This window comes from Sander lucioperca, chromosome 13, assembly GCF_008315115.2.
Source record: "Sander lucioperca isolate FBNREF2018 chromosome 13, SLUC_FBN_1.2, whole genome shotgun sequence".
NCBI classification, from domain to species: Eukaryota; Metazoa; Chordata; class Actinopteri; order Perciformes; family Percidae; genus Sander; species Sander lucioperca.
In genome coordinates this window covers 21,642,850-21,669,093 of record NC_050185.1, presented here as the reverse complement: position 1 = coordinate 21,669,093, position 26,244 = coordinate 21,642,850, and the positions used below count along the sequence as shown (strand labels likewise).

The following is a 26,244-nucleotide window of genomic DNA, read 5'->3' as shown; positions in this document are numbered from 1 at the left end:
ATTAACCTTATTTTTTTTTTTACATTCATCAATTACTTGTGTTACAGTTTCAACATTAACTCACTTTTTAATTATTTACAATTATGACAGTATTTTCTAAAACCTTTTAAACTGTCCTGAACCCAAGTGCATCATCGTTAAAAAACCCAGCTATAAGTCTTAAGCTGCCATTTTTTAAAATGTAAAATACATAAATGCAGCACAATACAATTCATTTAACAATATATAGTTTTACTTAGTACCTTTTTAAGACATTAAATGTATAACAATGGATTTGTAATAATGTAAAATGGATCAATGCAAAATAACATTCCACTGAACAATAGCTTTTAACCCTTTTTTCTTTGTCCGTTTTAAGTCACTTTAAGACTTTCAAATGTTTCTAAGGGTTACATACAACTTATCAATATTGTACATGTCCAAGGACTGAAAGTCCATTTCTTGTCCTGGTCTTATCACACTCCAGTCAGAATCAACTTTGACTGTGTATGCATGCAGGTGTGAATCATAACACATTGGAACAAGAAGCTTACCGCAAAGAAGCCACAGTGTGTTAATATTGAAAATGTATTTGATTAAGAAAAAAAGAGGAATATTCTCTGCATGCAAATAATCAACAATGAATACATCTTTACATGCATATTTTACATTGTTAATAATGACCCCTGAAACACGCTGCAGGCTTTGAAATGTACCTTCACTTCCATGTACACTAACAATACATCTCTGTAGTGCTAATGGGAGTGATGAAAATGGAGTATCTGTACTCGTCCCTGTAACCATCTCAAATTCATTAAGAAGGTTGTCTTGGGAAAACTCCCAGCATTGTCGCATTTGGTGCCTGTCACTTAAAAGTTTTTGCTACATTAATGAAATTTCTGCAGCTACTTGCAACAGTTTTAAAATATTGGTGTTTTGCCTCAAAGCGCATGCACCATACTGTACGCAAGGGGCCGTACATAGCAATAAGTCTTGAGTAATGTATCATATAGTGGCATTTTGGAGTGATGACATTTCCAAAGACATCCTTAAGTTTTGTGAGAAATTCACAAACAAGCAAGTTTAAAACGGATAGACTTTCACTTTTGGGGCAATCACTATGTCTACTATGTCACGCGGGATCAGGTAAACATCCCAATAACTACAATCCGGTGGAACGCGGTGTGCCATGAAAAAAGGCAAAAGCCTAAAAAGACACCATTTCTGAGCAGCAGACCCTGTAATCCCAGAGTTCTGCATTAGTCGCTCTGAAAACAGCACTGGTCTGTTTTTTTTTTATCATTTTGACCAATATGTAGTTGTTGTAGCTCTTCATTAATTTCCTGAATGGTTATGTGTTTTTCTTTGTGTGCTTGGCACACAACTAGCTTCACTGTAAGTGGAACAACTCCTTCTAATAAGTCATGCATTATGTCAGGTGGAAATCCTTTTGTCACATCAAAATATTAAAGCTCATTAAATGGAGAAGGACCATTTACTCCATATGTTGCTTTATGCTCAGGGTTTTCAATACATTTCAGATGATACTCATGTGCCTCTGGGCTTCTTAAGACAAAATCTTCCTCATTAAAATGTTCTTTCATTTCTGAGTATGTTGCCATGCAAAAGCGGCAAATTCTGTTTGAGCTAAATGACATTGTGAAACCACCCAGCATGTGGGCTGAAAGATTATCGGCTGAAAATGTTGCTAGTGCAGCATGAATAGTCTGCTCAATCCCATCCACTGCGATAGTGATACCATCTATTTCAAGTATTTTGAGTTCGTCCAACATGGGTTTTAAGATGGTTTGTAAACCACAACGTTTAACAAATGTTTGACGGACTAAAAGAGCCAGATGGATATGCTTAAGTTGTGATCTATGTTTGCTATCAAGGTTGCCTATAGTATAATAGAAAGCGCAAAGCTTGTGCTTGGTTCGCTTTGAGCCTAAGGGATTGACCACCTCAAATTCATCTTCATAGAAGTGAAGACATAAGGCATGTGGATTAACTTTGAAGAAGGGATGTTCCTTGAAGTAAGTGCCATCAGAAAAGTCACTTAAGTAATTTGGATCTCTGTCCATATACCTGTTGGCTTGAATTTCGTCGACTATGTCCTCATGTGAATAGTGTTTTAAAACCTCTGTGATCGGCACATAAGAGTATGTACCTATTTTGTGTCCACTTTCTGACCTCAAAATGTGATGCACGGGTTCAACAAACATGAGCTTAGATTTACAATGTTCTTTCAACATGTATGGTGATCTAACAGCTGCTGAAGCTTTTTCAAAAAAATCTGTAGACTGTATCACCTCTCTTAGTTCAGGACATTCCAAAATATTGAACCCATTTTCTTGAAGATGGTAAGTAATAAAAGCATCATAATTTTCTTTAAAATAACAAAATAAAAATGTTATGTCATTTACAATTTCCTATTGGACAGCCTGTGGAATGTGATTTTTTTCTCTACATTTAAGAATGAAGCTACAGAGATTTTCTTTAAAATTTCTCAATAATGCATCCATACTAGGTGGTATATTTGCTTCCGGCTGTAGATCATTGTCCATGTTGTCCATATCATTGTCCATGCTTAGATCAGTGTTATCGTCCATATCCATGTCATCATTATTAGGTAGCACATGCTCCCTGTGTTTACGATACACGTGACGCCTGTAAGATTCATATAATGTAAAAGTTGACTTACAGTCATTTAGCCCACAAGTGATATTGAAGTTGGCTTCGTAGGCATGGATAAGGCCAACATGTTGAACCATTTTCATTAAGGTAAAGGTGGTTCTTCTACACCTTGTACATCTATACGGTCTTAGCATATTTAGTATAGTAGATTGATCACTCGAGTCACAGTGACTGGAAGGGGCTTTTCACCCACCACAGCAATGTTCAGTAGTGTACGTTGTAGAAAGGACAAGGTATTCTTCATGTAGGGTGGGTAAGCCATGTCAAAAACAAAGTAGGCACAGAAGGCGGCTATTACCCCATCCTCAATTCCTGTTCCCCTGCACAGATCCACGCCGTCCACTTTGACTGTAACCGGAACCTTCCTGGTAAAGGCCGTCTTCCAGCCAGTGTCCACCAACTGTACAGTTGGATAGGGACTTTGAGTGTCATACTGTTCAAAGAAAACATAAATATCACAACAATGGCAAAGTTAGCAAGTTATTAAAACAGATCAAGCTTCATGCAGGTCCTGACCATTATCACAGTTAAGCAAAAACAGTATGATCAAACAACTAATCGAGAAAATAATCGACAGATTAATCAACAATGAAAATAATCGTTAGTTGCAGCCCTATTTGAAATTGTAGAATGGCAATTTTTTTGTTGGACACAAACAAGCTTTTTAACCCCAAACCCCTTTCCGTTGGATTAAAAGAACTAACTACATACCTGTCCCAATGTAATGAACCGGTCAACCTTCTCTTTAAAGATGTGAGGCAACAGGATCAGCGCAGCACGGAGGTCAACGTCTGTAAGACAATTATTAAAAAAGTACTTTAAGTGTCATTTATAGACTATGTAGTGCCTTTTGTTAGCTTGGAAACCAGACAAATAACTGACATATGAGTAAGTAAATATGATAGAGCTAGAGAGAGAGAGACAGAGATATAAAAAAAAAAATTATATATCTGTTATGACTTAGTTGATTGCCTTTAAATAAGTCATGTACACAAAGCAGATCACAACATGTTGATTTGTGTAAATTGAATGTGAAAATGTATAAAAACAGTTACTATTAAACGACCCAAAATGTATGTGATATGAATATTCACTACATACAAAAATAAAACAGTAGACTACATGGTAAATCCTCTGTCAGCATTTCCTCCCTTGCTTCTGTGTACATCTTGGCTAATGGGGATTTTCCTTGCACCATCTTGACCACCTTAGGCACTATGCCAGTGAATCCCTCTTTCCAGCGTCTGTACAAGTTCACCGCAGTTGGATGGATCCTGTCAACCTCATCGCACAACTGAAGAGTTGACAGAAAGAAGAAATGCATTAAACTAATTTTACATCATTGTTTCAAAACTGAAAGACCAGGCTAGTATCATACAGTATGATAAAGGTGCAGGGCTCCAGACTTTTGCGACCATTAACCATTAATTTTGAATGGGGGTAGTAGCCGGGCAAAACCGCAGCGGCCTGCACTGAAATGTTGAGATTGAGTCAACCCGACTTCAGGTTGCGGCTTCATGCCCGTTTTGAGGCAGTGATAGAGTCCAGTACAGTAAACATCACTGCCTCTATCGCTACCACAAGAAAGTTTTAATCCTTCTCCCCTCTCCATGGAAGATTAATCACCTAAGATATGATTGCTATTTCAGTGTTAACTAAAAAAAGAGAGAGGTAGAGACTGACTGTATATTGACAATAATGATACTTTGTTTACATTTTTGAATGTGCATTCATTTGTTAAGCACCATTCAATTAAAATGTGACTGAACTAAAATATGACTGTAGTTGTAATTTCTTCATTTATTACCAAAGCATTTATCAGTAATGGGGAAAATTCCTTTGCATGTCGATTTCAGGTGTGTGCCCCAAAATTTTCTGCCTGTGCCCCAAAAAAAAAACAAAAAAAAAAAAAAAAAACCCATGTAGTTAGGGGCTACAGTGCTCCTAGTCTGGAGCCCTGATGCTTTACACTGCCTTTATCAGAGCACTGTTATCTGGGTTTCTGGTTCAACAGATTCTTACAATAGTTTTTTGCTTGGCAGAGTAGCTAGGCTGCTAACAAAATGAACAAGTGACTGATGAAGAGACTGGAGAGCCAGCCTGACTAGATCGATCTACTTGTTCATATGAAAATCAACGGACAGAAAATATGTCATTACCATCTCTGTTGTTCAGTTTCTTTGTAAACAATGCAATGTGTCCTGTGTAGTTGCTAATGTTACCTCTGAGAAAAATAGAAAGGAGGGGTAACTTAAATCAATTACCCCTGTGGGTGTTCTTAGGAAAGGGTATTTCTTCAATACATCCTCTACTGTCATGCCATCTGCGATCTCCTTTCTTCGCCATGCAAAAGTTCGCTGCATGCGGTCATTGACCACGGAGGTGTCAGGTGTCATCTTCTCATACTGCATATGTAGGACTTGCACATGCCTCTCAATAGAGGACGCGTCCTCACCGATCACAGCAGGTACCTGTTGGAAATAAAAAGGAAAACAGCTCAACCTTAAAATGCTAAAACATCTTTTTCAACTAAATTAGAATTTTGCAACCACAAAAGGAGAACCTCAGTTACTATTCACAAACACATCCTGTAAAATATTATCATGCACAAAAACCTTTCGAATATATGTATATCTACATGGATCTACTCACTCGTGACACAGATCTGCAACAGGCTCTTGCCGCTTCTGTAGTCTCTCTGGCTCTCTTGTGACCAAACTTCTCTTTACTCCTTTTCACTTCGTCTTCATGAATCAAAGGGGCACGCTCCGCTTTGAATTTGCGCTTAAGTGACTGATGCCAAGTATGCTAACACAAAGACAACCCACACAAATTAAAAACAATTATTGTATCCAATAAACACATTAACATATTACAATAATATGCATTATTGTATAATATACCATTAAATGTTATAAAAAATAATTACATCAGAAAATAACTAGCCGCATAATATCCCTATCAAACTTTGTAACTTACATAGCCGTTTCCCTCCAGATCCTTAAGGAAAGGATACTTCACAATAAGTGCTCTAACTACTTGCACATATTCCGCATTGTTGGGATACCTGTAAGGACTAAATTAATGAATGAAGCCATTTATACTCCACCCAAAATTGGCCCTGCATCTTAACTGACTATTTTCTCACCTCATAATACCTGTCTAGTTGATGCTACTTTTATGCAATGATAGAGTGACAACAAAAAACATGAATAAAAGACATAGTGACTTACATTGTGTGTTCTACAACTGCTTCATGCAGAACACGAATTATCGTATGACGATCTTTGCTGGACTTCTGACATGCCTCCCCTTTGTCAAGTCTAGTCTGAAGATCTCTAGGGAAAGTAGGAATAAGAAAACCAAGAGGCAGTCTGCCACTTGCCTCATTTCTAATAAGGGATGGAGAAGGGAGGGGATGAAAAATAAATAATTCTAATTAGCAACCAAGGCAATAATATATTCATTGTCATACTCCATTACATGTCAAAATATACTGTATAAGACATTTTTGTAATTCTTTGCAGTGTAAAAAACCTACCTGTCTGTTGTCAAAGGTTGCTCAATGTCAACATCTGGAACTGGTACTAAAGTAAGGGTTACATTCTTCAGCTCCTGTACAAATGTGTTGAATTTAAGTTGCTTTTTAAATGACCCAGAAAAAAGGAATGCCACCATATGTTCAGTCAAGCCGCACTCTACTGTCTCTCCATCCACGTCATTGTCTGAAAAAAAAAATAGGCATGCACAGACACCCACACACAGAGATAGAGAGAAAGTCATTTTTCAGAAGAAATTAAAGTATATATTAGGAAAGTAAATATACACATGTAGAAAAAGCAAGGTTACCTTAACATGCAATGGTTAGCTAAGAACATACAATATTTTACATCAATAGCTAACGTTACACTAACAGGTTACTGGTTCGACACGGACATTACAGCTGTAAACGAAATTGATAAGCATTAACTTTGCTAACGTTAAACCAATAACGCCAGGTTAAGCAGCTTGCATCTGTACCAAGCAGCTTGCCGATCTGTGATAACGTTAACGTTACACTCACTCTAGCGCTAACGGTATATGAAAACAGACATTGACAAATCAATAACGTTAGACCACAAGTCCAAAAATCTGCGGTTTCTCCTTCAGGCAGAGAAAGTCAACGCAAGACGAGGGGAGGGGGGCACACACGAGGGCTTCACTTCACCAAACGAAAGTTGACCATGTGAAACGTCGAATAAATGATAGTCTTGACTCAGACGACAAAAGTCACAGCACAACAATAAAAAAGGATTTTAAAAGAAATATAGTAACGTTACGTTAATTTAACCTCACACGCTTGCTATTTCAGTGTGGCCACAGCAATTAACGTTACATTTTTATGGACCCCACCTAACGTTAACCTTAGCAAAAAGTTCGCTAGCTAGCATTATTTTTAGCTAGCAAGCAACTTCTATTCAACTCATTGAGAAAAAAATAACGTTACAGTAGAGATGGTCTATAAAGTCACACATTAAGGTTATGCAGGCCATAACGTTAACCGAATTTTCGAATGGCAAATGGCTGATTTCATTAACTGGCATCAGATAGCAAACCCCTGGCTGCTAGCTAATTTACTAGATAATGCTAACGTTAGCTAGCAATTTGCCATTCAGTCCGGCAAAAGTCCATTCCGTTTTACAAAAAAAGGTTGTAAAGAACATATAACGCACTATATCAGCTTAACATTGACGTTACCTCTGAATCTCTGTGTCTCTTCTTCAGTCAGTATAATTCCTGAATCCGTTAACTTCTGGAGCAGCTCCTCAGTTGACAGCTCCATTGTTCTCCGGTTTTCGCGCCAGGTGCAGCAGTGACAGTTGGGAGAAGCAAAGTGCTGCTGCTGCTACAGCCACTGCGCATGTGTGAACTCCCTCTATTCAAAAATCAACATTCAATGTTGCCTCCGAGATAAATATTTGTTACTGTCCAATTCTTATATTGCTATTCATTGTTGATTTCACAGAGTTACTGGTATATATAGTTGACTAGCATTAATAACAATATACTAATTGTTTTTAATCTCCTAGATAATTAATAAAGAACTTCATAATTTCCTTGACAGCCCTGAGGCTCTAGCCATCCCATCCCCTAACATAAATTTGGTCACACGATGGGTCACACACTGACATCTTTCTTATTGTACCCCTATATGTTTGAAAAATGGTACAGACATGGACCCTTGTTCACTTTAGAACTTATATGTACCATTTCAACCTAGAAAAAGTACAAATGTGTACCTTATGGATCAACGATGACCCTTTGGGGGTACATCACTAGCAGTTGTACCTCAGAGAACATAAATGGACCTCAACCGTACCTTTATTTCTGACAGTGTAGGCAAACTTAGTTACTTTTCACCACTGTAGACCAGAAAGCGAATCTTTCCAGTTATGATTGATTGTCATTTCTAATCATACTTAAGTTGAAGACTTTCAAAATAAGAGATGTATCGAGGGGCGGGTGTTGCCTTTTACACGGATTGAAATCGTCATCAGCAGCCGATTGACTCTACAGGTGTGCTCGGTTGCTAAGCACCGCACAGAGAACGGAGAGAAAAAAATCTGTCGGATATTTACTTTCTCAGTAGTTTCTCAGTTTACAAATTTAAGTAAATGTATTAGCAACAGTTACTCTAACGTTGAGATAGAGTCTTTGAGATAGAGTTTTGTACAAATCATCGACCGTAGTTTGGACGTCAATTTTATTCGGAAATGGGTCGACACAAGTACCGAGTAAGACTCAGTCGTGACAGTAGATTAACGCTACCTAAACGAGATACACCAGTGAAACCAGCACTGAGCAGACGAAACAGTAAGAAATAAACATCCAAACACACACAGCTTTTATTAACGTTGATTGAAAATTAGCTATTTTTCTTCATAAAGGATAATTTGCCCAATAATTTCCCAAACATAAGTGATCAGTTTATGGGCTTCTGTGCTCAGTTACACTTCAAAATGCAGATAGGGCCTATTTCATTGTAAAATAAGTCGGTCAGCATTCATTTAGGCCTATGTTTCTCATTTTAGTGTTTAACTAAGCTACTTAATTATGTTAATATTAAACTACTTTAATGCATTAGGAGAAATGTATCAATAGGCCTGCCTATTTCATAGCCTACAGCCTGCAATCTTAACATTTTCTTCTTCCAACATTTTCAGAGTACAGGAGACAACTGCCCATGTATTATGAAGCAATTCCAGAGGAACCTGTGGTGGAGGAGATGACTGTCCCCACTGTCAATCCAACCCCCACAGCGTTAGTGAGTATTCTGACTACTAGGAAGATATTTCTATGTATGGATAACACAATTTGATATCTATTCTCTTCATAATAATAATATTGACCTGCATAAACCACATTCTCTCAATGGGAATGCTGGATAAAGGGCATTAGGGTAAGGGGCATCAATAGCTAAAACAACAACAACAACAACAACAACAACAACAACAACAACAACACACTCAATTCACACAGCTCCTTTGTCTTTCTGGGATGCTAGAATTTTAATTTCAAGTTGTTTGTTTCAAGGTTTCTAAATTTGTGTTTTGTTTTACACTCCTCATTTTCCAGACTTATCCTTTTCACACACAGACATGCTTTACGCCTGTCCACTGCAAATCTGTGTTATGCTTGAGCAGCCCTGCATTTACTGAAAACCCCAGGGACAAAGCGGTCTCGCCTGCCACACCAGCTAATAGAAAATCTGGCTACCGAGTGTCACCAGCAGGCCATCCAATCATTCAGATGACCCCTGAGCCAGATGCTATCAAAGGTGGTGAAATGCCAGTTAAAGAGCAACACTTAATGACTGTGGAAAGCATCACATCTTATAGCATGGAGTCCGACACAACTTTCAGTTCTGATGATGATGATGATGATGATGATGATGATGAGGAGGAGGAGGAAGAAGAAGACTGTCACTCTGCCTCTACAACTTCCAGCAGCCTTCCCTCCCCGGAGATCTTCAGAAGAGAGAGCTATGGTGTGTGAGCATTTTTGTTTATCCACAACCAGAATATAAATTTAATTTACTTTAGTTTATGATTTTAATTTCTCTTCACAGTGGAACATTTGACTTCTTTGCCCATTAACGAGGAGCTGCTGGGTCTCCATCTTCACAGAAAAAACTCCACCTTGCTGGATGTGAGCCATGCTGAGAGCATCCACACGTATCATCCCCCTGACCTTTCTAACATCATCGGTAATAGTGTGAGAAAATCCCACACACGTTTGTTGTTGTTTGATAAAACGGCAAACTAGGTATTGTAAGAAATTCATTCAGTTCATTTTGTAGGATTATGTAGACTCCATCCAATAATTATTTGAAGTTAAAATAATAAAGTTTTTTTTTATTGACTTAAGGTATGATATTGCTAGTCAGAATTAGTTACAAATTTTGAATGAATTAATAAAATGAATATCGGTTATAGAAAGATCATTCGAGAATATTAATTGTCATGGCCTTTTCATCACAACATAAAACATATTAGCAGTTGGTCACTTGGAGTTTGAAATGCCTATAATAACATATTTTAAATATTGAAAGGCGTACAGTGTTAGTTTGACGCTTGAGCTTTTTACAATTTAAAAAATAATAACTTGTCCTATTTATAAAAAATTGACACATTGCCGGGACAATGGAGTATGATATATTTGATGTCCGAGTGTTAGTGTAAATGGTCTGCAATTGTCTGATAAGAACTTAACCTCTGTCTGCAGATACCTCTATGATTCTTGCTGAAAAGAACTGTGCGATCAAGTAAGTTTATCAGTTGAATTTCTTTTTTTTTCTTCTAATAATACTCGAGTGCTAATACTTTTAAATTTGGGAGCCCTCACACGATCAAACCGCTAACACAGAAAGATTCAGTGTATCTGCATGCTCAACATATATATGATAAAAACTGGTTCAATCACTGTCTTTTCTCTTTGAAGCCAAAACAGAGGACCTGAAGCTGTTACCAAAATACATACGGACTCAGGTAAAGACTCATATTTGGAAATGTGTAACTAAATCAAACTGTACAATGTCATAATGCACCGAATAATGGTTTTGTTTTTCAATCCTCAATCTGTAGAGAAGGCCTTTAAGTTGAAAACCCCACCAAAAGTAAGAAAGTCACCTGGCTATCACATGTAATCGGAACTATGATGTACACGATTTAATTTGTGTTCAAATCAAAAGTAAGAGAGATTATGGTCATGGTAAAATATAATTTTGCTCCCTTAGCTTACCAACAGAAGGCCTCTTTTGTACAAGAAGAAGGTATGGTTCAAAAGCCCCATCGTTGCTGAGACCTTTAAAGCAAAACACACCCCAGGCACCAAATTAACCATTCACAACGTCAGTGAGCCAGCCCACACATCCGGCCCGGCTGAGCAGATACAGCCTGACACAGACACATTCAGAGCAGGAGAGATCAATTCTAAACAGGAAGCATCACAACTGACGGTGAAGTTGAAAAGGCCTGTACAAAGTAGCCTGGACAAAGCCAAGATCTTTGACTTTATCGACAACAGTCACAGAGATGCATTCTTTAAGAGGATGAGAGAAAGGTGTGTCAAACTCAAAAGTGCTCCTTTATTTCCTCTCACAGCTCCTAAAGACACACAACCTTCTATCCTGTGACATCTGAAGCCAAAATATTATATATAAATATTAGGGGAATCTTCTTATGAAATATCCTGTAAAATAGTGGTCTGTGTGTACCTCAAAACAAGATGTAAAGACTCAGTGTAACAAGTGTATGAGCCTGTCTAAATGTCTAAAATGGAAAATGAAATGTGATGTACAGTTTTATCAGTATTTAAATGTTATTTAAAAGAGAATAATTCAAAGGGATGCCACACCCTGCCATGTATGTAGGTGTCTACACACCATAGACTGTGCCAACATAGTTTAACTTTCAACTTTCATTGCTTCACAACCTGGTCCTTATTTTTATTACATAGCGGACTGTACGAACTGTGGCGCACATACCACATGAAAATGCACCTGTAATACACACTGGAAGCACTCACACCAGCCCTGGATTTCATGTTATCCAACAAGTGTCTGGTACATAATGACCACTAGATGTCAGCCCTGTATATTTTTTTTAAATAGTCATCTTTTCTCAAATCCTGGGAGTTTTTTCAATTTTACATGAGAAATATGTATGTTGTTTGTTGTTGTATCTGTATTTTTATTTACTCTTTGCCATACGTGTCTAATCTAAATGTTGAATGTAAACTAAAAATTAAAATGTACATTTATTTTACTTTGTGATTTGTGAGTTATCTGTCTTTCTGCAAATGTACACTCTTCAAAGTGCCCCAAAAATGTCCACAATAAATTAATTTACAATAAATACATAAATAAATAATTAGTTTTGCCACTATTCATCACACCCGCAACCGGCACCGTCAGACACCGCCTACCAAGAGCCTGGGTCTGGCTGAGGTTTCTCCCTAAAAGGGAGTTCTTCTTCGCCACTGTCGCACTAATGCTTGCTCTTGGGGAATTACTAGAATTGTTGGGTCCTTGTATATTATAGAGTGTGGTCTAAAACTACTTTATCTTTAAAGTGTCTTGAGATAGCTCTTGTTACGATTTGATACTATAAATAAAATTGAATTGAATTGAATTGTTGGATACCCCTTTGAGTTTGTTTCTCACAAGCCTGGCATTTGCACTTAAAGGAGAACTATGCCCATTTTCAAAATTCATAGATGTTATTCCTATGGTCTAAGATGGTCCAAAAATAGTAAAATATAAACAACTCGCTAGACCATGAATTGGGAAATATGATGACAGCAACCAGGGGAAGTTCTGAGTAGGCTATATGTACATTTTCTATTTCCGAACTCTGAACACTAATAGAATAAAATTATGTGGGTCCACAAAATCAGTCTGCTATTAATTTTCAATGGAGCAGCTCCACACTTTATACTTGATGAGATCACAAGTTCGAGACTTACTCTTAGGGTTCTGGCTTTGAGAGAGTGGCCAAGCTCATGTTCACAAATATTGATTGAACTTTCCTAGGCCATGGAAATAACATATTGGAATTCTTAATTTAGGCGTTGTTCCCCTGTAACTATTTTCTCATGTGGGTCTTTCAAGGATCTACGACCATACCCAGCAAGCAGCTCAGCAGTCGCACTTGTATGATTTCTGTGAATAAATTTCATGCAGTCACGATTCCCGACAAAACATCAACACAGCGAATCCACTGACCACGTGGTACCGGCCCAAAAATACCAGCCAATCAGGTATTTTGTACTAGCAGCAGCGTCTGCTCAGCCAATCAGAAAAATGGAGTGGGTTACCAAGCAGCTCCCGTGACTAATGCCTGTCATATGACTGTGACACCCATGGAGACAGTTACAAGGAACAAGATTTGCTCTTGGATTTGAAAAGAAAAAGAGACCTTCTGTACCGAATTTATTTTGGTGCAAAATGCCTCCAACTCTCTTCCAGAAACTTTTCAACAAGAGAAATGCGTTTTCGTCGCCGCCCCCGAGATGTAGCAAAGAGGACCCAGTTTTCAGGTAGCTATTTTGTTTGTGTGTGTATGTTTCTGGTGTGCGCGCGTGTGTGTGTGTGTAGCGTTTTATTAACGTTATTTATGACTTTCGCTGTGTCGTCTGGAAGCCTGATAGATTTGTTTAGCGTGGTAAATATTTTGAACTCGAAGGCACTTTACAAGTCAACGCCGTATAGTTTTGTTAATTTGAAATTGAGCTAGCAACGTGTGGGGAGACGTGTTGTGCCTGTTGGTGAGGTTAGCTGTCATGCTTATGCTAGTAGCTACCAGACGTTAGCGGGGCTGCTGGCTGCATGCGCTCGTCTCTTGTTGAGTCTCGGCTCGCCTCATTAGCTAACGTTAGCACTTCTTGTGCGTTTACATAAGTATTACAACTCATGTGGTGTTGATAATAGAGGGTAAATCAGTTGATGAAAACCGCTTTCTCCCTTCCTGAAGTGTGGTAACCAGTTAATCGGTATCATCGCTTAGAAGTTGCAGAAGCACTGTCTCTTCCCTTTTGTCTCCCCCGCGTCCCCCTTTGTGTTTCTTTGGCAACGGCAGTTAAGCCTGCGTGCCTGGTAACATTAGCAAGAAAACAAAGAGGCAGCCGAGACGGTACAGTCATGCTCTTCTGTCGCTGATCGTGAGCTATACCCCAGATAACTTAGCCAAAGTAACGTTACAGTTGGCTTCTCTCAGTCCTGCGACAGTAACGTTACAGTATTTTTCGCCAGTGCAGTCAGACAGCGGAGGAGGACCGTTCTCTTAATACATCCATGAGGAGGACACACTGTGCTCTGTGTTGGAGCACACGTGATCACTTCAGTCGGTCACTGATGACAGACAGATCCACGGCAACCCGGGATTCGGCATCCGCATAAAGACTATAGTCTGGGGATGCACAATCTTAACATTTTCTGATAATGGCTTGTGTTCGAAGAGGCCGATACTGGTGTTTTGTTTTTGTTTTCGTGGAAATGTACAGTATGTCTTGTTTTACACGTGTGATGCCCGGCATAAACCAAATATAGTATGTCCTGATTTAGTATTGAACACGGCACTAGACAAATGCCTCCATGTATCTAGTTTATACCAGTGATGCTTACAACAAATGCAAGGTAGTATAGCCTACTCCCGGCTATACTAGTACTTAAAAAGGTATCTTGTGTCCACTAAAGCAGATGAACAGGAATTGCTTCAATTTCAAATGTAGAAGACATAACAATTTAAAATGTCTGCACTCTTTGATTTTTTCTTTTTTTTTTTTTTTTAATTCTTAAAGCTCTTTGTCATAAGGATTTTTTTCTCCCTCTGAACTGCCATGACATGTTATAAAGCAGCCATTGCCCCATACTGACATACTTACAATACATACAATATGGCTCATCTGTAGCAGAGGGTACAGCTGGTTTTAAAATTGAGTAATTCTAATGAAAGAAGGAAAAACATTTTTTTAGTTAAGAATGTTAGTCAATGCAGGTGAAGTATGACATGTAATGCCACTATAAGCAGTATGAATACTTGCTATCGAAATAGCTAAGGCTAAAGTTGATTTGCAGTTTCCCTGTTTGTTTCTACACACATTCTGGGTCAGGATCAGGTCTGCCATTAAGGGGAAAGTGCTCTTTTTAATTACAAAAACACTTGTTTTGCATTGGAAAATGTTGATATCATCATCCAATGGTGGATATAGTTTCCAAAGGACCCGGCAGCTATCCTCCTTGTGTTGCTACATGCACTTTGGCCCATGTGTGTGCCAGTGCACGTTCCATGGTCATAAAGGTGCCCTGCCCACAGTGATATATATGGTGTGTGTGTGGCTGGTTGGCTTTAATCCTAGAGCAAAGAGGCAGGCATTTCTTTTAACTCAGTTATCTGTGCTCTTTATACCTCTGGCATAAGCTCCTCATTCATCTGGCATGAATTGCTCTGGAGAGTGTAAAACTTTTTTGAAGGCAAGGAAAAAGGGGAAATGGATGGAGAGAGGACACTTGGGAGGTAGCAGGAATTAATCTGACTCCGCCAGATGGATTTGCTCGGCATATCCATCTGGGAACATTCTGTTGGAGAACTTTGGGAAAGGACGAAAATACTGGTTAGCTGATTGGATAAACCATCTGTCTATCACCACATGTTGGTGATAGACGGGCCAAATCAACCAATCAGATCAACGATATATCAAACTCTTGCTGAAACCAGTCAGGAGAAGAGCAAAAACATTTTTTCCTCAGAGAAAAGCCTCCAGTGTTGTTTTTTTGCTTTTTTTTCAATGAAGGAATACTTTCTAATTCGGATAAAAACTTGCGCAATAGCTACGCTCATCTCATCCGTGGAAGCCGCCATGTTGTTTAGACTGAACAGTCGCTTCTCGTTGCGTCACACCTAAACCCGCCTCAAAACCAACGCTGATTGGTCGGTCGTTTGGCGAACGGCTCCAAATTTTCTCTGTCTCAAGATGCCAGACTGATCTGCGAGTGGAAAACTGGAGCTCGCGAGATCAGGATGGTCTCACAAAGCTAAGCAGGAATAGGCTAGAGAAGATCATTTAAATTATAAGTGATTGCGAGAAAATTAATTGTGAGTGAAAATTGGGGAATGATGAGGATTGGTTTTAATGGAAGAAGAGGACATCTGAGAGATGGTGTGAAAGGAAAGGCTGAGTAGTTCCAGGTAGAAGAAAAGAAGAGATGGGAATCACAGATTTCTATTAAGGCCCTGGTTAATGGAAGAGGGGAAAATAATGAAAGGCGAGAGTTTGGGTGATCATGAATTGAGCAAGTTAGAGGACAGAGGATAGGAAAGGATGAGGTGTTACTGGAGACGACTTATATTGTGATCTTCTTGATGAAGCATTGCTATAAAATAACCCACTGATGTCCATATGTTTTTGCTGTTTTTTTTTTTTTTTTTTTTTTTTTTTTTTTTTTGCATCAGATATTTGGATGTAAAAAAACAAAGTATAGGCATCCGACTAGTGCACTATTAAACTGTCAGAGATCAAACAGGATTCTCTACTCCAGAAAAAGCTTTGCAGGTCAAAAAGAGTAAAAACACAGTTTTGACTGTTTGTTTTTTTCAGCCCTGTTGCCCTGCATAATGTATCACCCAGAGCTCTGTCACAGCACTGGGCCCTCCACAATAACACAGAAGGCAGCAAGTCTGCTGACCCTGGGAGGAAAACCTAAAAAGTCTCTCTGGTTTCCCTGGCTGCAGCACCTGACCAGGGACAGCATACTGTGCATTACACTGAGAGCTCCGGGCTCATCCTGTAGCCAGTCAGAGGCTTAATCGTCAGCCAATGGCTTTGGCCTCCCCACCGACAGCCAGACTGCTTTTCCTGGCTGCCCCCTGCCACTGCTGCCTGCTGAGGAAACTTCCTACTTGACCCAGGCCGTACATCTCAATATAGCTGTATAATAAAATGCAATAAAATTCTTTCTGTTATGTGCAGTATAGATTCTTAGAATCAGACCATATATAACGCATTTTGAAAGCCAACTCACAGCTTGTACCTGATAAATTTTTTAGTTGCATTGCAATTTGAAGTTGGTATTAAATGGACATGAGCCTGGAATGAAGCAAAAAAAATTTAAATCTACTGTAGACTTAGTGAATCATATTTGATTTCAGGACATGCAGCACATATCTGGGTGAAACATACCTCGGAATCCTCCTTCCTTTGTGAAAATGTATGACATTGCATATTGCTTAACAAAATTATACACCACATCAGATTTAAATACTAATGCTTTTTGCCTTGATAGTTTACCGGAGAAGTAGTGTTTCAGGTTCCTAAGTGGCGTGGTGTCCTTCCTCCACTGTGTGCTTTCATACCTCAGTGTGTCATGTGAGACTTTCATCAATCTCAGGCTGTCCTGTTTGCGGGATGATCACATGGCTGCGTTCTCAATCACTGGCATAAAGAGATGAATGGGTAGAGGTGTGTGTGCGCTTGCTACTTTTGTTAGTTGTACATATTTAAAGCATGTTAGTGTCATGGATTCATATGATAGCTTTGCATTGCGAGGCTGCTCGTGGGTGTGTGTGTGGGTGGCCTGCCAGGGTTCTGTAAAGACAGCGGCTGTCATCAGGTTCCTTGCAGGGCTATTTTAAGTGGCCACACGGTAAAGATATAGTTTTACGTAGAAGCTGCACACACATCACACACGCCACAGCATTCTGGGAAGTGCTTGTATGTCGGCTTAACATCTAGGTAGGCCTGCAAGTCCTCTTGCACTCTCAAGGATATCCCTCTCGGTTTATTAGTTGGTTGCTGTTTGGCTATTGGTTGGTTGGCCTTTCTAGATTATAGTAAACTGACATATGACCATATCGACACATGACAAATTCTAAAAATTGAGAACTTGCCGAGTGGATTTAATGTTAAGTAGTAGGGCTGCACAATATATTGTTTTTTTTAATCGCCATCACAATATCCACTGGTGCGATATACACATTGCGAAGTGCTGCGACATATCGCGAAATACAATTTGTTAGTTAAAAAAAATATTGGTAGAAAACTGCACTTTAAAATGTAACTCATTCTTTTTTAGTGGTGCCCTTTTTATATTCAATTCAATGTATAATTTGTTCAGTAAAGAATGTTGGAAATTATTTCCTTTCCTTTGTTTTAAATTCAACAAACAATCTGTTGTACAGAAAGCAGCAGAAATCAGTTTATTTATTGCAAGTAATATCATTATCGCAATATTCAACGTTATTGCATATTTTCCTCCTATCGTGCAGCCCTATTAAGTAGTTTTGTCTTTTTTAAGGACTTTGGGCAGCTTAAACAATTCCCAGAGTCACTGTAATCACCAAGCGTTGTTAATGATCAGTTTCCAATTTCACAGCTAACGCTGATATGTGATACTTAAGGCAGCAAGACCTCCCAAACAGTGCAAAGAGGCAACACAGGCTACTACGGACTGCAGATTGACTGTTATTCTACAAGTGATGTTAAACATTTTCAAATTGTATTCAGTTATATACATTCTATCTACATTCAACATCCAGTGGAGACGTGTGTTCTCCTTCATTGTGCCTCTACTGTTTGTGTTGAGTTGTTTATTCTGAATACTCCGAATTCAGTCCACGTTATACAGTACTTTGTTTCCTAACACAAGTGATAATTAGCTATTGTTGACATTCACCCAAATGGGTCAACGCATGGTGTACTATTTCATAATTAAAAAAAAAAGAAAATTAAATTGGGAATTTTTCTGGAGAAATTGGTGTATTGGATGGCTTATTTAACTTTTTTACAGTGGCAATTATTTTGTTTCTTGAGAAGGGGTTAGGGTAAGGTGACCAGATTTCTGAGACAAAATCCAGGGACATTTTCAGCTCAGAAGCGTAAATACCTCCCAAAAAAGGTAATGTTTTTATCTTTGTAAAACTTAAAACGGGGACACTGCCCCAGGGGCATCACTAGACCTAGAGCTGCACTGGGGCACAAGCCCCCCTAGGGGGATCCATGGGCATGCTCCTCTGTAAGAAAATTGTGTCTATTTTAACGTTTAAATGTTTGTAAGTGGGATATATATAAGTAAGTGGGATTGTCTGGAATCTGGCAATATAATAACCATTATGGTGGGATACACTGGCTAAGCAATTTACAAAAATGTCTGTGCTGCTCATTAGGGGCTGAGCCCCCCTAAAGGTCTGATCCTAGACTCGCCCCTGCTGCTACTTCATACTTGTACTCCACTACACCTCAGAGGGAAATGTTGTAATGTTTACTGCACTACATTTATCTGAAAGCTTTTGCTTTATTGCTTCACGCTGGGCTTGTTTCTGCAACAGCTCATTGAGTATTGGATACAATTAAAACTATTGAGGAAATATTTTCCTTTGACATTGGTCCAGTATTAAACGAGATCGCTGCAGTCGGCAACAGCGAAACAAGCTACAATGTAAGTTAATAGGACGTCAATTGTCCAGCTCGTATTTATGTTCATAAAAGTGCTCATTTTGAAAGGCTCAGATTAATAATCTAAGCAGAGCTGGGCAATATATCGATAGTTAGTTAGTCCTTGTTTTCACTGTGATGACCTATTCTAAAATTATGGTAAGGTGCTTTGGATGACAACTTCCATTGAAAGTGTGAAACTGGCAGTGTGATTAATTTATCTGTTGGGAGCCAGGGTCACATCACCTAATTAGCCTACTTTTAGCCTCTAGATGAGAGAGAGAAAGAAAGAAATGACAGGGAAGGATCTGGGGCAGGTGATTTGACAGAGAGGCAGGATGTTCTGAAAGTAATTACTTTGTCTTAAGGCTGAACAGTTATCATACGACACTCTGTCGCTATAATTACTAAAAGGAGCAAAGAGGAAACAAAAGTTTAATTTCCATGCAGTTTCCACATTATAAAGGCAAATCTGCTTTTCACTTTGAAGGCAAAATTGACCACACGCCCTGATTTCTACATAGCTTCCACAACTCCTGTTTAGCCTGATGATATGGTCATGTGATTCTTTGTGAACCACAGTCATACACTCATTACTCTCATCACTCCCTTTCTGTCATGTGTTGCTGATTCAGAAGTTGTGAGTGAGTAAGCCATAGTGTACACATAGTCATCAGAATATGCACACACGGTGTAAAGACAAACACATACTGTATAATAATAGCCATATAAAAGACACTATGCAGGGAATACCAGCCAAACACAGTCCCCAATGTCAAAATATATATATTTTGACATTGCCCAAAAAAAAAGGATTAACATGCTTTTCACAAAATATACTGATAAATATTACTCCGCAGATGTTTTTCTTTATATAGGCTAATGTTTATGTGAATCTTGGGTAAAATCACTCTTGGTTATTTACCTAGCATCTCTATGTATAACATTTGTTATTGTCTATGTAATTGCAGTAACCTCAGGGCGTTGCAGCATATTCACACACTCAGAGTCTTGTGATTGCAGGAATGCAGAAGCCCGAAATGCAACATAACCAGCAGGTATTCAGGTAGTCAGGTGCATTCAGTTGCTGTACTGGAATATACTCAGAGCAAAACCTCAGCTCACGGAAGTGCAGCACTTGTGTCGGTGTGACAAGGTTTATACTCAACTGTATGTATGTTGTGTTTCACCCTAGGACTTCAGCAGCAAAAGAGTGTTCCCTCTATTTGGGTTACTTTTCAGCCCATATACAGCAATCTCTACATGGAAGGTTTCAAATTTGAAAGGGTGGACAGACCGTGGAAAGTATTGGCGCATCAATGCATTTCTGAGATTGTACGTGCAGAAGGTCCCCCTATACGGCTAGAGATATCTTAAAGATTAGATGTGATTACTGTTCTTCTGTGTCACTCCAGTGATGCATATCTAGTAGTAATATTTCACTTCCATCGTGGGAAAGTAGCATAACGGCACAGAACGAGCTGAGTGTAGCTGGGACTCATACATGTCTGTTAAACCTCTGATACATCATATGTCAAGGTGCAGGGACCAATGACAAGGAATCAGTTTAAGGGTGTTAAGATATTGGTTTGGCGTGCTCTCAGGAAAAGTCATCTCAGCAGTCATTACCTACAGAGCAACCTGCCCTTATGGAAAACTAGTGTTAATTCATCTAGATTATTCCGTTAATTTGTTTAAATACAAGCATGTTTTATCTAGTCCCAACACTGGGGCCAGCAGTGAAACCAAGACTTTACAATTTAAATGTCATGATCCCAGAAAAGCATGTTAATGGGAATGCTAGATGATGGATTTCTTTCTGTAGAAATGTAGTTATTTATATTATTGTAGAGTCAAAATATATTTTATGACAGCACTGTGCTGTGTGCATCGGCTGTTACCTGCAGCAGAAACTGCTCACAATGTCTTTTAAATAGGGCTGTCAGCGTTAACGCGTTAATCGCGATGCGATTAAGGGCCAACGCGATGCGTTTAATTTTTTTTAATCGCATGCCAGCATTTATTAATTTATTTTACACTTCACTCGGCTTTGCATCGTGCCTAACAGGCTACTATTTTGACCCTTTGCAGCACCGTTACTTATCATCAAGCTGCCACTTCCTCGTAACACATCCTGCTGTTCTCTTAATACATCCATGGCTGCTGCAGGCTGCAGGCATGATGGAGAAAGACAGCAGCAATGAAATCCTGAATGGCGCTTTTTATTTTCCAAAACTCCCGGACGGCTCGTAGACAAGTCGAAAGCCAATATGCACATTGTGTAAAGCTGAATTAAAATATCACCGAAGCACGTCAAGCTTGAGCTACCACCTACGGAGCTAAGCATAGTAGTACAGCTAACGTGATGGTAGACCACTGGCCCTCGGGGAGCGGGGGAGAGATGAATGTTCGGAAATAAGAGGTTGCTGTGGTCCGCCGTACAGGTTAGTTTGACCAGCGGGCAGCAGCGGTGGCCGGAGCGAGCAGCAGCAGCTGCGGCGGCCGGAGCGAGCAGCTGCAGCGGCCGTAGTGGGCAGCGGCCGGAGCGGGCGATCACGGGGGGACATCCTCAGCGGTGAAACGCGAACGGGGGCTGGAGTATAACCTAGCTAGGTGGAAAGCTAACGCTAGCCGGCCACCTGTTCCATCAATCCTGCTTGCAAGTGTCCGCTCATTAGACAAAAACTGGACTACATCCAACTTCAACGAAACTCCCAACGCGAGTTCAGAGACTGCTGCGTTTTTGTTATTGTGGAAACAACAGTGTACCGGACTATCCAGCCTGTTTCTCTGTCGCCGGGTAAGAGTGGAGATGGGCTGTGTTAACACGGACTTGTGCAGAAATGAGCTGCTCATTAACCGGTGATCACTGGATGTCAGTGAATAATCAACATTATTTAGGAGTTACTAAACACTATATTGACTCTAGTAAGGATAGGGATTTTTAGTTTTTTAGTTAGGTACTTGGAGGAATTGTGCAATAATGACAGATTCACACATTTTTCTTTTGTTTACTGTAAATAAATAATGACAAATTTTAAAATCAAGTTCATAAAGTAACTTTCTTTGCATTCATTTGATTCACAATCAAGATACACTGGTAAAAATTGCTTTCGATTGTTAATATGTACTTAAAAACTGTTCTGAAATGCAAAATAATAGAATTTTAATCATGTGATAAAATATATAGTGATTAATCGCGATTAAAAAAAATTAAACGTTTGACAGCCCTACTTTTAACCTTACCGAAACCTCTGTCACACAGCTTGGACATAGGGGATATTTATATAACTGTCTCTCTATCTCTGACACACACACACACACACACACACACACACACACACACACACACACACACACACACACACACACACACACACACACACACACACACACACGCGCGCGCGCACAGATGTTCCAGTGGCAGTGGAGAGAGAGCGATGGCTCTTTGTAAGTATGCTGATGTCTGACTCACTGCAGTCAAGGAAACTTGCTTGCTTTTGTGTGACCTTTATCAGTACACACATCGCCAGAAACGGCTATAGGTGCTTTTCCCCCATTGTTGCAGACTTTGTATCACTGTCAAATGAAATTATTTTTCTCGTTTCTCCAGGAATAATAGATTATAAACATATTTCCCATTACTATGGAATTAAAATTCCAAGTGCATCCCAGTGGATGGATGCCTAACTTCTTGGGTTTTACTCTTTTATATTCCTTTTATGTTTTTTGTTGCACTACTATTGTTCAAAATCAGTATGGATCAGTGTCTATGGACACATGAATGTTGTTAAGGTGTTGTGGGTGATAGTAATAGTAGTTATCATGTAGAAGAACATCAACTAAAGCCAGAATATATATATATATATATATATATATATATATATATATATATATATATATATATATATATATATATATATATATGAGAGATACATGTGATACATTAGATACATGTGGTCTCTTGCAACCAGCCCATCTTGTTAGTGTCATTGCATAATATGTGAAAAGGAGTGAGAGTGCCACATTTTGATGACACAATTTTATTCTCCCCTTTTTAAAAAAATAAATTTTAAACTTTATGATAGAATAAATTATTTCTAGGCTCTAATCAAATGATGCAGCCTAAAACTTTAGGCCTTACCCACAGCCACCAACTGCTCACTTTTCTACAGACTTCAATAAGCTGCCACTTGTAACTAACCACCGTACATAAAGGAAGAATTAAAGAGGAGTCTACATCTGGGAAGCTTTCACTTAAAAGAGTCTGGTTTCTTTAAGCTATTTGTTTCTCTGTTCTTTTTCTAAGCATTCTCTGTTAAGAGGACAAATTGTACATTTACGCATACGTGTATTAAATGTATCCAAGAAAGAACAATAGAAAGAAGCAGAGAGGGAACAACAAGGAAGAGCGGAACAAAAAGAGTGGGGTTAAGAAACAACACACAAACAAATCCCCACTGTCACTCTGTTATCACAGTGCTTTGTGGCAGTCAGCAGTCCGGGCTGGCTGCTGTTGCTGCCTCTGTACTGTCCAGCACACACAGTGCTCCTGCGATCACCTGACAGTCTCATGTTGTGGTGTGAATTTAGTTCACTGCTATTCTTAGACCCTGCTTTGGCTGAGAGAGAAGAGAAGAGAAGAGAAGAGAAGAGAAGAGAGGAATAGAGGGAAAGGGAGAGGGCTGGGGAAAGACTCGCAATGATGCCCAGGTAGGAGTCGGTAATATTTAACCAGGCGTACGTGCATCCAAGTGGGCATGGTAGTGTTGGTCAAAGGAGGTTTACTTATGTTGTTTCCTTCAGGTTTTGTCTTCTGTGTTGGCAACCTGTGGCTGTTTGCTGCTGGACAGCACTTGCAGTTTGAGGCAGCAAGGCTGTAGATTTAAAGATTGATTCTATCATTTGAGGTCAATGTTATATAATGAAGATTAAACGGTTTGTGGTAAAGCACACCTTCTGTGTTGAATTAGGATAAGAACAAAACTGTGTGGCATGTATGTGTTTGGGTGGAGTTGTGGTTCAAAGAGTTTCTGTTTTACATATCTGTGATCTCAGATTGGATTTCGTTCAGAAAGAAGGTGAACCATTTCCAAAAAAAGTTAAGGCCCTGTTTGTGTTCTTTGTGGCATTTTGAAATGTAACCTTAATTAAACCATTGTTGGGGATTTTCTTTTTAAGATCAACAGGTTGTTCAAGGAAATGATAACGTGTATGCGTTTGTAAGAGAAGTTTTGGTTCAGACAATCGAAGTCAATGCAGTACAAGTATGTAACAGTCATGAAGTCATGTGCTGCTTTTATGAATGACTCTCTCTTCTGTCAGCGCTGTGACTGTCACAAGCTCACTGATGGGGTACTTCCTCCCTTGCTCTCATTTTGCCTTGTCTTTCTTTCAAATGTCTTTCTGTCTATCTCAGATGTTTTTGTTTCTGCTTTGTATGATCTTTTCTCTTCTTATCTAAGCTCAATTCTGGTTTTCTCTCCAACAACCTTCAATGTTAGCTGCATTTTCTTATTCAATGTTATTATTTCTTGTGGTGTTCTCAGCTTTAGTTTTTGTGTTACCTCAAAACTAACTTATAAAAGGGGTCTGTCTTTTTATTGCTGTGTTTCTAGCTTTCTGTCCTGTGTTTATTCCTTCTTCCTTGCATCTCACTGTGTGTTTTCTCTCTGTTATGTTTAAAACAAAGGGAGCAGTGAACTTGGTGTCAAATTATGCAGCTCTCCTCTGGGCTGATCTGGGAACAACACATTGTCTCTTTTTGTGACTATTGCACTGATTTTTGGCCAGAAATTGGAACTAAGTCGTGCATCTTCTGAGCAACTTCAGATTTTGTTCATTCAAGATGGTGGTAGAGCAGCAAACAATTAAAAAAATATATATATAAATGCTTAAAAGGTTAAATCAGTTAATGATAGTTGCAAAAAGGGCGTCAGAGATGATTTCTCAAGAATTTATTTTTTTCAGTGGAAGAGACTACTATCAACCAAAACACATAAAGATGCACTGAAGCTGAACACTTGAAAACAACAGCAAAGTCAGATGTATATACAAATCACTCATGAAAGGCAGTAGTCCAGTTACAAGGCATGTGACGGACTAAAACGACCGCCTGATGTGTAATCATGCACACAAGTCTATGAGGTGAATATCAACCCGGTCTCAAACGATGCAATTTGAGCTCATTATGTAGGCCAGGCAGGCATTATGTCACCCATTTAACACTCAGACTGGGTAAAAGGTTGGGTCTGTCCTCGGACAGGAGCCAGGAGGATAAAACTTAAGATGTTTTTGTAAAGCGATCCAACATTTACTTGGATTAACCAAAAAGCAGAAGAACAACAATAGAACAGCCATTCACAAGCCGAGTAGAATCTAAAGGTGCTGAGTGCTGACACACCGAGCAGATGGCAATGAACTAGGGGCGACGAAGGCTGACTGGCGCCGCCTCACGTCTCCTCACGTCTCCTCACGTCTCCTCACGTCTCTTGTGTCTCTTGGCCAAAAAGTTGCACTTGAACACAAAGTCAAGACTACAGTCGATGGCCAACTAGCATGTACGTTCTGCACCTGCATGAGAGGAAATAACCTGCAATGGCAGTAGGCAGCGATAAGCTATTTGTCGTACATCTCTCTGCAAAGAAGTCTTCCTGCAGTGGTGAAGCGGAGGGATCAAGCAGCCCGCTGCGGCTGGCTGGCTGGCCAGTTAGCTAACTTGCTTATTCCACCCAACATGCCTTCATGCTACACTGGTTACAGAAAATGAGCTGGAAAAAGTCAGTGTGAATGAAACATTAAGTTGTTACATTTTACTATTGTAGTACCCGGCCGGTTAATGTTTTTATTTCTCTGACAACTCATTGACTGATTTAACATCTTGTTCTGAACAATGATACATTTTTAGCAACTGGAGAACATAAGACAGGAGCTACAGTATATTTTAGCAGTTCATAGATACACGCATTTGTGCATGTTTGTTTGTCTTGTCTTCGCTATGGGGGACCTTAATTAACAATAAACACGTGCCTGTGCAACAGCATGCATGCATGCAGTGAAATGTGGCTCCTTCTGTTGAATGCCCACAAAGCCTAATTCAAT

General features: G+C 39.3%; 2 protein-coding genes across 5 annotated transcripts in view; both read left to right on the top strand.

Moving 5' to 3' along the window:
* The first annotated feature begins 8,183 nt into the window (after nucleotides 1-8,183).
* LOC116056114 lies at nucleotides 8,184-12,036 on the top strand. 2 transcript variants are annotated; one of them, XM_036008856.1, is made up of 9 exons: nucleotides 8,184-8,529; nucleotides 8,880-8,980; nucleotides 9,292-9,703; nucleotides 9,785-9,922; nucleotides 10,441-10,480; nucleotides 10,657-10,703; nucleotides 10,800-10,831; nucleotides 10,952-11,054; nucleotides 11,088-12,036. In XM_036008856.1, exons 1-9 carry the CDS (start codon nucleotides 8,430-8,432, stop codon nucleotides 11,348-11,350), a joined length of 1,236 nt encoding a protein of 411 aa, XP_035864749.1. In that variant the 5' UTR covers nucleotides 8,184-8,429; the 3' UTR covers nucleotides 11,351-12,036. The 2 variants fall into 2 exon arrangements, with proteins under 2 accessions (XP_035864749.1, XP_031164106.1); XM_031308246.2 differs by having other exon boundaries at nucleotides 8,186-8,529; nucleotides 10,952-12,036.
* A 964-nt stretch (nucleotides 12,037-13,000) lies between these two features.
* fnip1 (folliculin interacting protein 1) overlaps nucleotides 13,001-26,244 on the top strand; it is a 44,186-nt gene continuing 30,942 nt past the window's right edge. For 2 of the 3 annotated variants that reach the window (XM_031308178.2, XM_031308176.2), the window contains exon 1: nucleotides 13,001-13,254. In XM_031308178.2, the coding sequence (XP_031164038.1) occupies nucleotides 13,163-13,254 (92 nt within the window). In that variant the 5' untranslated portion in view covers nucleotides 13,001-13,162. Of the gene's footprint in view, nucleotides 13,255-23,634; nucleotides 23,857-26,244 lie in introns of those variants that run through there. The other variant, XM_031308177.2, reaches the window with a different exon arrangement.

Coding starts and splice junctions, on each gene's coding strand:
- LOC116056114 (XM_031308246.2), top strand. CDS start 8,430: ATGGGTCGACACAAGTACCGAGTAAGACTCAGTCGTGACAGTAGATTA. Junction 9,923..10,440: donor TGACCTTTCTAACATCATCG/GTAATAGTGTGA, acceptor CTCTGTCTGCAG/ATACCTCTATGATTCTTGCT. Junction 10,832..10,951: donor AGTTGAAAACCCCACCAAAA/GTAAGAAAGTCA, acceptor TTGCTCCCTTAG/CTTACCAACAGAAGGCCTCT.